The sequence below is a fragment of the Sinocyclocheilus grahami genome, unplaced genomic scaffold (assembly GCF_001515645.1).
Source record: "Sinocyclocheilus grahami isolate Dianchi unplaced genomic scaffold, SAMN03320097.WGS_v1.1 scaffold356.1, whole genome shotgun sequence".
NCBI classification, from domain to species: domain Eukaryota; kingdom Metazoa; phylum Chordata; class Actinopteri; order Cypriniformes; family Cyprinidae; genus Sinocyclocheilus; species Sinocyclocheilus grahami.
This window is the reverse complement of record NW_015505535.1, coordinates 1,297,754-1,311,907: the sequence shown is the minus strand read 5'-3', so window position 1 is coordinate 1,311,907 and position 14,154 is coordinate 1,297,754. Positions and strand designations below refer to the sequence as shown.

Genomic DNA, 14,154 nt, shown 5'->3' with positions numbered 1-14,154 from the left:
CGCGTTTGAATCATCAGTGGCAAATACTTTAAATATAAAAATACTTACTTACAGTCTGTGAGTCAGAACAGCCGGCATTGTAGTCTACTCTCCCAGGATCAGGAAACGGTCCTCCATAAAATGTGCTGCACACATCTGAATATTTGGGTTGAAGGGTCCTTGAACAGTGTTGTAAATACAACTTAACCACTGATTTCTAGTCGTGTCCTCTTTTGGAAGGCCAAACAAAGCAGTTTCACTTTCACAATGAAACACACAGCGTCACACACGGCGGGCTAGATTGAGGAACGGCCGGCGGGCTAGAGTGAGCAGTGGCCGGCGCACTTGAGAACGGCGCGCACGGCGGATTCGACGAAGGAGCGGCCGGTGGGCTTGCGGCAACCACATGTGACGACCCCGGTCTGGACTCCGCTTCGTCCACGGTGAAAGCCGATCCGGTGATCCACAGCGCAAAGTTGTTGTATTTCCTCAGCAACCAGCACGGATCAGCTACAGGCATGACGAAGCAGATATCGTCCTCTTTTGGAAGGCCAAACAAAGTAGTTTCGCGTTCACAACGAAACACACAGCGCCTTCACGACATGGCGGCGGTGGCGGCAACAACAATACTACAGCAAGAATAAAAGTTACGCCTTCTTTCTTTGTGTGAACATTTGGGCGGCGTTATGCAAATCTTCCCACATAGTGACGTAGTTATGTGGGGGTGTGTTAGAACGAGCCTTTTTAGGTAGGTGTGGCTGACTCTTAACTTTTATAAAGAATATCTCTTTGGATTTGAGACTTTAGTCTTTGCAACTTTACAGATCTTCTTTATGCACCAAGAGCTTGTAACACTCCAAAGAGAAAGGAAAAACAGAAATCGCATCATATGACCCCTTTAATGTGGTTTGTATTTATTCTTATTAGAGTATAATGTTTTTAGCTTAGTAGCTTGTTAATGGCAATCTCTATTGAAACTCTATTCAATCTCTATTCTCTCTTTTTTTTTAATTTACAACTTCAAAAAACATTTGTTTACAGTGATAATGTTCCAAATTGATCTCTAATGAGGTGCCATGACTGCTAGACAGCTGCCTGTGTAGGCTTTAGGTAAAAAAGTGGCTCACTAATTATTGGATCTCTAATCTGATTTTAAATGTAATGTAATCAATGTTTTGGCTCTCTAGTGGAGGTGTGAGTTTGTATGCACAGTTGCCCGTTTGTGTACACATGTTTGTGCGTTCGAGGTGATGAGTGTCTAGCCGGTGTGGTGGGAAGTGACACTTGTATGAGTGTGCTATAATTACTAATTTTTTTTCTCTTCTGAGCCCGCATTGAGACCCAGAGGGGAAGAGATCAGTATTCCCTGTCACCCAGTCCCGTGCTGATAAGTCTTTTCCAAAATAGGAGTGATCTCACCCCTCTCTTTCTGTCTTCCTCTTCTCCTTTGTTTAGTCTGTTTTTTTGTTTTTTTTTACTTCATTCTTACTGTTTAAACATGGGACTGGCACAGCTGGTGGAGAAAACAGGAATGAATGTGAGCACGTAAAGCAATGTATGTGTGTGTGTGTGTGTGTGTGTGTGTGTGCGAGTGATTAATACCCTGAGTTCGGGGATCTCCATTCAGGACACGTCCTCATGGTTTGCTCATGAGGTCATTGGGAAAGATCCTCATGTAACATGGAGCTAGTTTTTTACTGACACTAAGAACCAGACCAGAGGTGAACGGCAGTGCACTTATCAATTCCTCCACAGAGCGTGACCTTCTTTTGTTTTAAAATACCTGCACTGTAAATGATTAGGAGAAACTTATCAAGGCCTTTTTTTAAGCCTCTTGCGTCATTAGTGTGTACAGATGTGTCTCTGTGTGTGAGAAGCTGTAGATATACACTGCTGTATGGCCTACACCCTTTATTTAAAGATGGCCGTCCTCATCAGCTGGCGGCAATGTTCCCTCTAATTTTTGTTCCTGCTGAGCACAACCTATTTTTATTGGGCGTGTCCTTCATCCACCTGAACAGAGAAATATATAACATATAGATTATAAATAAAATTATTTAGATTATTAAACAGGCATAGAATATAAATGTATAATTGGCAATGATTTATAGACTTATACATTTATACATTTTACATTTATACAGTATGTATTCCCGTGTGTGTGTTAAATACACAATTAATTAATTTATCGTATTAATCTGACTTGAATATCAATTAATAAATTTGCATTTATTAAATTTTTGCTATGTGTGTGTTTTAGATAAATTTACATGATTAAATGCATAATTAGTTAAAGCCAGAGAAATAAATGATTCAATATGCATTATGAATTTAGATTTTGACTTAATTTTATTATTAATTATTACTCATTTGGACTTCTAAAATATGTTAATATAGTCTTGTTTTCCTCAGTAAAATTCATGATAACTCAATTTGTCAAGATAAGTTTTGTCAGGCTCATAAAACGCTAAAAAAATTGCCTATCTAGATGACTAAAATTCTCTAGTAATGCGGTTTTTATCTTGTGAATTAGTCAGCCCTGAATATTTACACTTCTGTACTAAAAATCAGTAGGCTTGAGTTTGAAATGCCATCCTTTTTTGTAAAACTCTGAATTATAAAATATCAAGGTTAGTCCCTCTTTTTATTTATTTATTAATTTTTTTAAGTCTAGAATCTGTTGGAAATTTGTTCCCATTTGTGCGGTAGCGACAGTGTGTGACCATGCACATGCACAGCTTAGAGGAAACATTGGCTGGCAGCTTTAGAGGGGACCTGAGGTCAGAGGTCACCTGTGACTCAAGGCTTGAGGAATTCAGTCTCAAGGAAATGAATAGCATGGGGGGAAAAAATAAGAGACAAAAATTGTAACGGCTACAGGAAATGATAGCTCATTAGAATGTTGTCAGATGGTGACTGAGAATTATTAACTGTTTTATAGAGGGACGAGAAGTAAAGGGAAGCTGGAACCTGTTTACCTCCAAAAAATCCCTATGTTGTTCGCTGGGGAACACAGAGCCATAAATGTTTTCACCTTCCTGCATGCTGATCCCATGGTTCTTCTTGCATGATGTTGCTTCTGGGTAAGGTTTAGTCACCTCTCCAAAGATCACAGTTTGTAAAACACAAGTGTTGACAGGTAATTCAGTTAATGGTGTTACAAGGCCTCATTCTGTTCTTCTCATCCATTATACTGGTTCAACTTACACTCAAAAATGCTGCTTCCTCCATTTATTTGGTTAAAAGGAGTGAATGCAACAAATTGTAAAGTTAATTTCAATACATTTGATAAAATTACTTAATCCGTTTGCAACAGGACCACGTGGATCATTTTTATGCACTCAGGCAGGGGATTTCCAGTTCCCAGCATGCTTTGGATGGAACCGAATGGGAAGATTAAATGTTAGAATTAAGTGTTTGGCCTATTTTATGCATTTTTGAGCAAGATAAGGAAAGGAGGGAAACTTAGTTTGTGTTTAATGTTCCATTATGTTGGGATTTAAAGGAGTTTTTATTACAGTATGTTGCCGGTTTAGGGGTTACCTTGTGTTTAGATTGAATACATGCTATTATAAGTTAGTTTGATGTATTTACAGCCTAGTTTATTAAGAAAACCCATTTCCTACCGTCCACATTTGAATTAATATTAGCCAAAATATTGTTGTTTTGAGTGTACTCGCACAGTCTTTCTCTCTGCCACCATGCCTCACTCCTCATCCATAGCTTTTTCTATTGCTCTTTTTGTCTCTTAATTTTTCTCGCCGGATCTCGTTGACATTAGCAAAAACTTCAAGCACACTGAGTCAGAAGCTTGCGCGGTCAAACCTGCCTTGAGCCGAGGTAGCCTGCGCTGTCATTATCTAGATTTCATATCATCGATGACCAGCATCTTTATCATCCTGTGCTTGAGGATCATCATCCTTCCCTGCATGTGTTTGAATCATCTCCCATTTCCTGTTGCTGATGTCACTCAGCAGGGAGATGGACAGACACATAGGAGCCAGCATACTAATGAAATGACCTCAGATACCCCCGTCCGCTCACCTGTGCTTTATCGCTGGACGTAACATATCCTCAGCATCACTTAAATATGACTAATCAATACTAATCAATATGGCGAACCTTGATAACTTTGTTAGCTTGCTGCACTCATCCTAGCTGAGAGTTGAAAAGGGATTATGTGAAGAGTTGGTCTTGATCTGCTGACATACGCTCATTAGGTGTTTTGCACAATGTGTATTGGTGTAAATTAAGAGTCTTGTCAGTTTTGAATTTTTTAATTGTATTGATTTTAACTGATACAATAATAAATAGTAAGATACAATATGATATGAAATATAAATAACTTGTGCTTGAATTTAAAATGTATAGAGAGATTAAAAACATGTAGAGTATATATTACTAATTCACTCTAGATTTTTATTTCATTTAATATAATTTTTATATAATTGCTATATTCAAATGTTTAATACAAAAAGTAACATTATTTTTTAAAAACAAATGTTTTACTTGCTTTTTCCTCATTGCAAAAAAGCCGTTACATGATCAGATTTGATAAACAATGACTCATGGCTTTCCTGTAAATCCTATTTATCTGAAATAACTGATATGACAAAGAAAATCTTTTATTGATTATTGATACCATACAGTTTTTACCAATAGTTAATTACTAAACTGCCATTTCTCTTCCAATATTTTAATGAATGCACATCAGTTGCTTCTATGTTGTGCAATGTTATTTAAGTCTTTTACTTTCATAAGAAAAATCATAAAGGAAATTTCGTATGAAAGATATATGAAAAGTTAGAACTTGAAATTATGATGCAATTACAGCAAAATAAGTCAACACTGTAGAGTGCACAGAACGGTGTTACACACTTTACATTTAATACAATACAATACAAAAATGAAGGGAAATTACTTGTATTTAGAATATATATAGTATGCACTGTACATTAGAGGTGTGTTTGCAATTGCACATTTAAGCATTTATTTCACAGTTAAATAAAAACATCAAATCACACCGTGATTTAGAGATTTTCTCCTAATTAACACATTTAACAGTGCAAAAATACACTTTTATTAATGTATCTGAAAAATAAACAATTTAGGTTGATAATTTGAATTTACTTTTTTAATCTTCCAAGTGTTACACAGTTGCAGCCGTAACAATATTTTTTTGTTTTACTCATAAATGGGACAGAAGCAACTTTAGCATTAGTTATTTGTCAATAAATTTTTTTATAATTAATGCATGAACAATTAATTACAAATGTTTTTATACAGTTAGTGTATAGTGATGGAAATATCTGTCTGGAAATAGGTTTTGGAGTGACTATTCATTTAAGTTAGCAAGATATACCGTTTTTAACACATTTCATACAGATTTTTTAAATCACATTTTATACAGTTTTTTTTATTATAATCATTAGAGAACACATGCAACTGAAAAACAAATGCATTCCATCTCTCTGCAGCATTTAAATGTCGTAACATCTCAAAATGGATTTTCCTTCCTACTCAGATATGCACAATAATTCTGGTTCTGACTCTATATGTTGTTTTTCTTCTGATAAGCTCATGATATACACTTTCAGCAGAAATAATACTTTCCCACCATAAAAGATGTTTTCACTCCAAAACCATGCCAGATATATTTTTGGAAATATTTCAAGTACTCACTTTTATTGCCCCTCATTGTACAAATCGCATGGGTTCCACCGTGAACAAAATATGCTCTTCGCAAGCATTTTCCAAGACATATCACAACACATTTTGTCATCTAAAAATGTAAATATGACCAGATCATGCAATGTTGACAGTGAATATATATATCTCTTAGTCCAGCATGTTTTTCCAAAGAGATCCCTGCCCCAGAAAGTTCCAGAAGTGCAAATCCTTGTTTTATGGACATGGAGATAGTGCTCATGGTTTAGTAGCATGCTTCTGACGGTTGGTAGGAGTGTAATGTCTGACTCGAACGGGCACTGACTCACCATGGCTCATCGGACAAGGCTCGATTGGAGCCCGCCAATTTCTCAAACACAAAGACACAAGTTTTTGATCTGACTCTTTGTTCTAGCGCAGCAGCGTTTCGCTATAGCTGTACTGCAAAACCCCGCTGACAGAAAAAAAAAAACTAATGATGGTTTAGATCTGAGATTAGGCTTCAGATGTGCTAATGCTAGCTCCTCTGAGTGTTTACAGTTGGTTGGATTTGGGTATGTTCTCCTCTGAGGTGTGTGGGTGTTGGTTTTGATGGTGGATTTTCAGTAACGTCCTTATAAGCCTGCATCATTTTACTTCTCCATTTGTGCTTTTTTGGGCTTGATGTGTTTGCGTTTAGTTAACCCACATCACGGGTGGATGATGATAGTGTGTTTGGTTAATGATTTAACAGAATAACCGGTATGAGCTCATCTATTTTTTATCCGTGAAGTTGCACTTTCAGAAACTCGAGTGGGCAGAGGGGCTTGTTTGCGTCTGTGAAATGAAGAGTTCAAAGAGACCGTTATCGGCCACATGACTGTGTAAAGTGATCAAATGTGTCAGAGAGCATCAGGTCATGTAAAAAAAAAATTTGAATGACATTTTAATAATAAATGCCTTGAAAAATCTTGCTTTAAGTTTAAGATATAGTGTATATATATATATATATATATATATAAATAAATATATTATTTTTAATTTATTTCCTCGACTTGTTTGGGAGGGGCCATTTGCCATAAATCTCCTTGTGGATTTTCAGTAACGTCCTTATAAGCCTGCATCATTTTACTTCTCCATTTGTGCTTTTTTGGGCTTGATGTGTTTGCGTTTAGTTAACCCACATCACGGGTGGATGATGATAGTGTGTTTGGTTAATGATTTAACAGAATAACCGGTATGAGCTCATCTATTTTTTATCCGTGAAGTTGCACTTTCAGAAACTCGAGTGGGCAGAGGGGCTTGTTTGCGTCTGTGAAATGAAGAGTTCAAAGAGACCGTTATCGGCCACATGACTGTGTAAAGTGATCAAATGTGTCAGAGAGCATCAGGTCATGTAAAAAAAAAATTTGAATGACATTTTAATAATAAATGCCTTGAAAAATCTTGCTTTAAGTTTAAGATATAGTGTATATATATATATATATATATATATAAATAAATATATTATTTTTAATTTATTTCCTCGACTTGTTTGGGAGGGGCCATTTGCCATGCCAGGGCAAATCTCCTTCTCTTTTCCTTTCCATGTGATTGTGTGTGTGTGTGTGTGTCCGTTGGAGGGGGGGTGTAGGTAGTGGCTAAATCTCATAAAAGGGTTTCCTAATATGGGCTGTCTCTCACAGAGCCCCGCCTTCCTGCTTGAAGTAGGTGGGGTTTACACACTCTCTCGACCAGTAATCACACAGCATGGACTTACTTCCTCATTAATTGGCTGGAACCAGTTCTTACAGGAACCACCAGTGATAAATGTGAGAGTTCTGAGAAATCATTCATTTCTTCCTTCAGCCTAGCTGAGGGACATTACAGGGGAGTGTGGATGGCTCCCTGTGTGAACATGCCGTCAGGACAAGCTTTTTTTTCTTCTCGTATGCGTCTCTCTCTCTGTGTGTTTTTTTTTCCCTCCATCATTTTTAAAGTGCTTAGGATATGTAGTTCCCAGAACAAGCTGTACTTTAGTTTTTTTTCCTCCCTTATTTGAGTTTCTGTCTTTTGGGATAACAAGAGCTCGGTCTCTACCTCCCTCTCTCTGCGAGCGGAGAGAGGAGAAGCGGGGTAAAGGAAACTCACTGACCTTTCGGAGTCGGTAAGTGAAATTTATGTGACCTCTCTCTCTTTCACTCTCCCTCCCTTTCTTTCTCCGGTCTCGTCCCCTCCTCCTCTTCTCCTTTTCTGTCACAGAGCTTTTCCCCTGTTTGGCGCCTCTCTGCAGAAGCCTTTCAGGGAGTACCTTGAGGCCCAGAGGGCAAAATTACAACACCGGGCAGCGCGCAGAAGAGGCCACCCCAATCGTAAGTCCCATCACTCATCTCTTTCGTTCAACCTTTAAATTTGCCTCAATCCCAGACGTGGCTTTTGTATTTTTGTATATTTATCCTCCATTCCTCTTTTTAATTTATTACGCGTACCCCTATTTCTTTTTTGTTCCACATCCTAATTACCTCCCTGCCCTAATTATCGCTTCGAGACTGGTTTTATTCAACCGTGTGATTCTGTTGAGGTGTTATTGTTTGCATGTGGCAGACCGTAGTGTCAGGGGCTCCGCGTGGGCCGTGCGGTGGTTGGTCGCGGGGGCCTGTTCGGGGTCTGGCTGAGGAGGGATGCTGAGTCATACTCCGAGCTATTTGAATGAACCGGACACTCCCCCGCGTCACACTAACCCCCCCACCCCCCACCCCCGGCAGCCAAACCCTGTTGAACCCAGCGCAGGCTGCCGGAGACGGGAGGGGCCCCTGGGAGTAAAAGAAGAAGGAGGAGGGTTGGGGGACGTTGGGAAGGGAAGCAGGAGGAGGGGAGAGGTTGAGGCTGTACTCTCGATTCCTGCCACCGCTGTTCCCTCACAAGTGCGCACGGAAACAAAGAGCTACACCTTTTTTTTTTTTACCTTCGTCTGCCCGTGTGCAAATCATCTAAAGTGTGTTTCATTTAAAGTGCTTTTCCAGCTCGTGTGCATGCGTGCGTACGTGTGGGAGGAGGAAATGAAAGAGAGAGATAGAGAGAAAGAAAGAGATGAAGTTGCACAATGAGAGATTACGGATGTTTCTGGAACAATGTTCCTTTTTTCTGGTAACTTGAACCTCCTGCGGTTACTTAAGGAAAGCTGCAGGCTTGTTCAACCGCTAGGAAGTAACGATGCCACCGTGCGCGTGTCACTAACGTAAATCTTGTTTTAAAGATACAGGGAGAGATTGGAGGGAAATGCATGTGGAGTTGAGTGATTGCTTAACCGGAGATGTTTCTGATGAGATAATGCATTGATGATTAAGCATAATTGACTGTCTTTTTCTCCTTACAGGTTTTAGAAGATGGTGATCAGCATGGTTTGTTGCATCATAAACTTATGGCTTCCAACAAATTTAAAGCAAAACTAAATCAAGAAACCGATTTTAACCTAAAATCGAATAGCTTCCTCGATCTCATGAGAGCTGCTGTTAGAATAATAGGTTTCTTTTTCTCAATTTTCTTTGAGGTTTCTTTTGTAACATGGCTATCGGTTAACATTTTTACTTTTTAATGTGCTTGCTTAGCTGGTGGTTTGTGCTGAGATACTCATGTTCTCAGCTCTGTCTTGCACAGGTTATCTGATCCCATTGATTGAGATGTTAAGGTGCACTGTGGCTTATGTTGTGTGTGTGGTCTATTACATTTAAGGGACAGACTGCATTAATTTAGTTTTAAAATGCGTTGTTAGTCACTTTATGTGCTTTGAAATTCAGCATATAACCAATTCACAGCGCTCATATAATTCTAGTTTCAGAATTAGAATTTAGGTAGCTATAACAGGAAGTTAATGTAAAGAAACGCTGACTCTAAAGTCGCTATAAGATGTTATGCATATTGACTAGTGCTTGCGGTACATGACTTCTTCTGAGGAAAGATCGTCTTGCGCTCTAAAAGCTTGGTGAATCATAATGTTCCTTTCGTCTAGAGTTATTGTTTTGTTTCCCCGAAATCCAAAGAGGAGAGGGAGAAGGAGAGAGCGAGTGTGTGTGTGTAACCACATGACTCACTACAGGGCCACTCCAGCATTCAATCAGATTATGAAGCGCGTGTGTTCGGGCACATATGTGCGTGGGCGGCTGCCACGTTTCTCCTTAACGCTCATATTCTATACATCTGAAGCGCATCCGGTCACGCTGGAGGATGCCCGCTGCTAGATTGGATTTGACTAACAGATTGTCTGTCAATTTGAAAGGTTAGTGTCTTGCCTCTTTTACAGTGTCGAGTAGTTTCAGCTTAAAACGCTAAAGCATTTTTAGACGCGGTGGTCCCCCAAAACGGCACATTTTGGACGTCTCCTTAATCTAGCACACCTGATTCAACTCATTATTAGAGGCTCCGTGTCCTAAAATGGGTGTGTCAGATCTAAAATGTAGAGTGTCGGGGGCCACCGGGACCAGATTGAGAACCACTACACTGGTGGCATAACATAAGGCAGCTAGGCAAACGACTTGTCCGTCGCTTCTTTTCGTGTCTTTTTTTTTCAATTGCTTGTGAAATGATTTTTCGGTGCCTTTTTGTAACGCTGCCCTTGTATGTGATTCTGGAAGCTGCAGGCGTATAAAAAAACGGAACCGTGTGGATTTTCTTTTGCCGTTACCTTAAACGAACCCTCCGCTGAACTCGATGCACTCGCTGCTGGCGTAGAGGCTGAGAGGCAGTGTTGCCAGATCTCGTGAAAAAAGCAAGCCAATGGAAACGCTGGAATTTATTGATGAGCATGAAACATTTAGATTACGGAGATTTAAAATGTATAGAATAAAATAAAAAGAAACAGATTTTATGACATTAATGACTAATTAACAAAATAATGTTTCATGTAAGTATATACTTTTGGGGAAAAAAAAAGATTTCACATACAATTTGATATCTGAATTAATAACAATTAATGAATTAATAACTTAATTTATACAAGAGTAATACGAAGTTAAAAAAAAACTCTGTTGACCAAGAATAATGCAAATTGTACTGGTAAATTGTACGAATAATAAATGTTATGATGTTTTATACAGTTCTACATGCCTGTAACTTTGAAATCTCAAAACATGCATGTGTTCTGCAAACAAACCCGAAAACAGCAAGGCGGCGATTGCCAGTATTTATAATTGACTTGATGTAAAGTTGCTTATAATACGCGGATATGGCAACACTGCTAAGAGGGGGGGAGGGGGGAGGCGCGAGAGAGGTTGTGTCTGAAAATCCAGCGAGACACTCTTTCTACCGTTAGAGCGCGACGATGGTGCCCCAGAAAACACTGCTTTCGATTATCTCACACAGTGCTCCGTTGAATGAGGGGACGAAAGCTTTCGGTTCTTCCATAACGGGATTTAAATCATTATAGCGTTAGAATTGATGGCCACGCCCCTCGTCCAGCCCCACCCTCTCGTCTCATCATTGGTGAGTTAATTATTCATTATGTGTCTTTATTCTTTATTGGTGTGGACTGTGGACAAGTCTCTCCCTGTGTGTCAAATAGCTTATCAGACTGGTGTTGGCTGTTACATTAGCCCGGCGACAACAGTCTGTAGGCTGTCTGACATTTTGGGGTTTTTCATCCCCTGTAAATATCTTCGTTTTTTTTAATCGTGTCTGTTTTTTTTATTAGTAGTACGTTAGTTGTCATTTTTATAACCATATTTTTTTTATACTCACGTTTTTTTTTGTCTCGATATTGGTGTCTAATTTTAGAGGGGTCGTTATGAAAGAAATGTTTTCTGTGTGTGTGTGTGTGTGTGTTTACAGAGAGCGTGATTGACGTGTTTCTGCGTAGCCTTTCTCGTTGAAAGGGAGTGTGTGCCCGCGCGCACGTTCAGCATTTGGTTTTGTCCACTTGAATTTCTTGAGTATCCAGAAAGAACACACCTTATTGCAACACACTCTATGACAGATCTTTTTGCCCACCCCTTCATTTGCACTTGCTCTACAGTTTTGTTTCTCTCTCTCTCTGTCATATAACTGATCAGTCGTTATCTAACATGTGCAACTGGTATTTGTTATTAAATTAAAAAGATGTTCATTAAGCAATTCCCTCTGTTTTTCTCCATTGTAAAACCACAGGGTGATCTGCTTGGCTTTCACAGTAGAGTCGTATCATTTCCTCTAACTGTTCAGAACATCCTGTACTTTAGGGAACCCCCTCTGCCATTCATGTATGTCTGTGTATGTGTCCTGAGTGTGAATCAATAAAGATGAATGAATTAAATGTCAATCCGTCTCCTGGTTTTTGAGTTGAGTTTTATATATTTTATTATTTGAATTTTATGATATATTGTAAGTTTGTTCAGTGTGCTGCAATACAACACGCAACGCTAATAAATGTGATTTCTGCAAGCTGAAGATATTTGAAGTTAAGGTACATTAAAAAATACTATACATAGGCCTACATATGTATGAAAATAAAGATGAATAAAAAAAATAATGAAATTAAAAAGCTTCAGAAATTCAAAGTCCAGGTAAAATTAAAAAATGTAAGTTGAGATCAAATATGAAATTTTGTAGTAAGATTGACAGTATATTGTTCAGACATCTAGGTTTGTTTAATGCAGAGCAATACATCATGCAACAGTAATTGCAGGCAATGAAATGTAATTGCAACAAGCTTCAGAAATATAAAGTTAAGAATGTTTTAAGTTAACATTTTAGGTTAACTAAAATATGAGCCGTTAAAAATAAAATATAATAAATATAATAATATATACATATGTATTAAAATAAAGATAACCTTTTTAAAATATATTAACACTGAAAAAAGTCTAGTTGCAATAGTAAATCCTGCAGATGTCATTCCTTTATGCGCTAATAAGATCTGATTATTTAAAAAAACGACTACGAAAATGTGTACTGTTTAATATCATATTCATCCTGTCAGAATGAAATGGTTGTTGGGTGACCCTTCCTTTGGTGATGTGATTCATTCAGGAACGATCACGCCCACTAGCTGCAGTTAGCAGCTTCTCCTGAGGGTTCGCCATCATGCAAATCACTCCTTCAAACAGGTTTTAATATTCAAATAAGGCTTGACATGTTCAGTTGTAGTTTCTTAACCCTCCTCCATCTTATGACCAATCTTTTGTGTAGCTTGCACAATAAGGTGTTTTTGCTTAGCATGTGACCAAACATCACACTTTTGCGGGTTTAGTTAGATTTTCAACGTGCATAACTTACCTCGAGCAACCAGTAGGGAGCATAGGTGAACAATTTTGGATATTATTTTTAATACTTTTTTTAAATATAAAAGGTACGCATTAAAATTATTATAAAATAATATTTTAAAATTTGCATATTAACAGTTTTGTAGGCCTAATTTAAAGTGTCCTCACGTTTTACGTACACGAAGTGCATGTTATCTGGGTGAAGGTAAAACCCACAGGTATGTATCATTAAAACTAGCAGAAGAATGAGAGTTTGATCAACGGTTAGCTTCCTGCTCTCATTCTAAACATTTTGGAACAGAGAACAATCTGTGTCTACAATCTACAACACGAGGCCCGTTTTTATTGCAAACAATTAAGCTTCAAATAGCTTGATATATTATCAGTCTATCAACAGCCATACACTGTGATGTGCATTGTTTTTGTGTCAGGTTGTGTAAAGTATGAATGAGTTATTATGCCTCGTTTTCAAAAACATACAACTTTGGAAAGTCCCTGTAACTATAATTTGCATAGTGTTTGGTTTTTTTCCTGCTAGGAGCATATGTGACACAAAGTGCCCATTGTGATCCATTCATGTGGTTTTTAAAGTGGGGAGCAGAGAATTGTGGCTATCCAGCACTTTGTAACAATGTATAGTGTGTGAGCTTGCATCTTTCTTCCAGCCATGCCTTTTGGCGAGCTTGCTGACTTTTGAAAGTAGTTTAGGATAGGAAGAAAGGTTTGAATAATTACCCTCATTCAATAGAATTACTCTTCATGAATAATCCAATATTGGCAAAAAGATCAAACTTTTCTCGTACCTCGATATCCTCCCAAATCTAAACGATAAGACACCTAGGCCTAATTATTCTACACAAAATCAAATGTGACCCTGGACCACAAAACCTGTCATAAGGGTAATTTTTCCCGAAAGATATACATCATCTGAAAGCTGGATAAATAAGCTTTCCATTGATGTAGCCTATGGGTTGGGACAATATTTGGCTGAGAGACAAAAAATCTAAATCCTGTACTTTAGGGAATTAAAGTTGTTCAAATGAAGTTCTTAGCAATGCATATTACTAATCAAAAATGAAGTTTTGATATATTTATGGTAGGACATTTACAAAATATCTTCATGGAACATTATCTTTACTTAATATCTTCATGATTTTTTTGGCATAAAAGAAAAATTGATCATTTTGACCCATACATATATCATATTGTTGGCTATTGCTACAAATATACCCGTGCTACTTGTTATGACTGGTTTTGTGGTCCAGGGTCTCACAAATATGCTCAAGCAACACAATATATTTTAATGATACCATAAAAG

General features: G+C 38.0%; 1 protein-coding gene across 1 annotated transcript in view; it reads left to right on the top strand.

Moving 5' to 3' along the window:
- LOC107548878 (vacuole membrane protein 1-like) overlaps nucleotides 1-8,963 on the top strand; it is a 68,210-nt gene extending 59,247 nt beyond the window's left edge. The window contains exon 7 of the mRNA XM_016229720.1: nucleotides 7,867-8,963. Coding sequence (XP_016085206.1) covers nucleotides 7,867-7,920 — 54 coding nt within the window. The 3' untranslated portion in view covers nucleotides 7,921-8,963. The remainder of the gene's footprint in view (nucleotides 1-7,866) is intronic.
- Nucleotides 8,964-14,154: the final 5,191 nt, after the last annotated feature.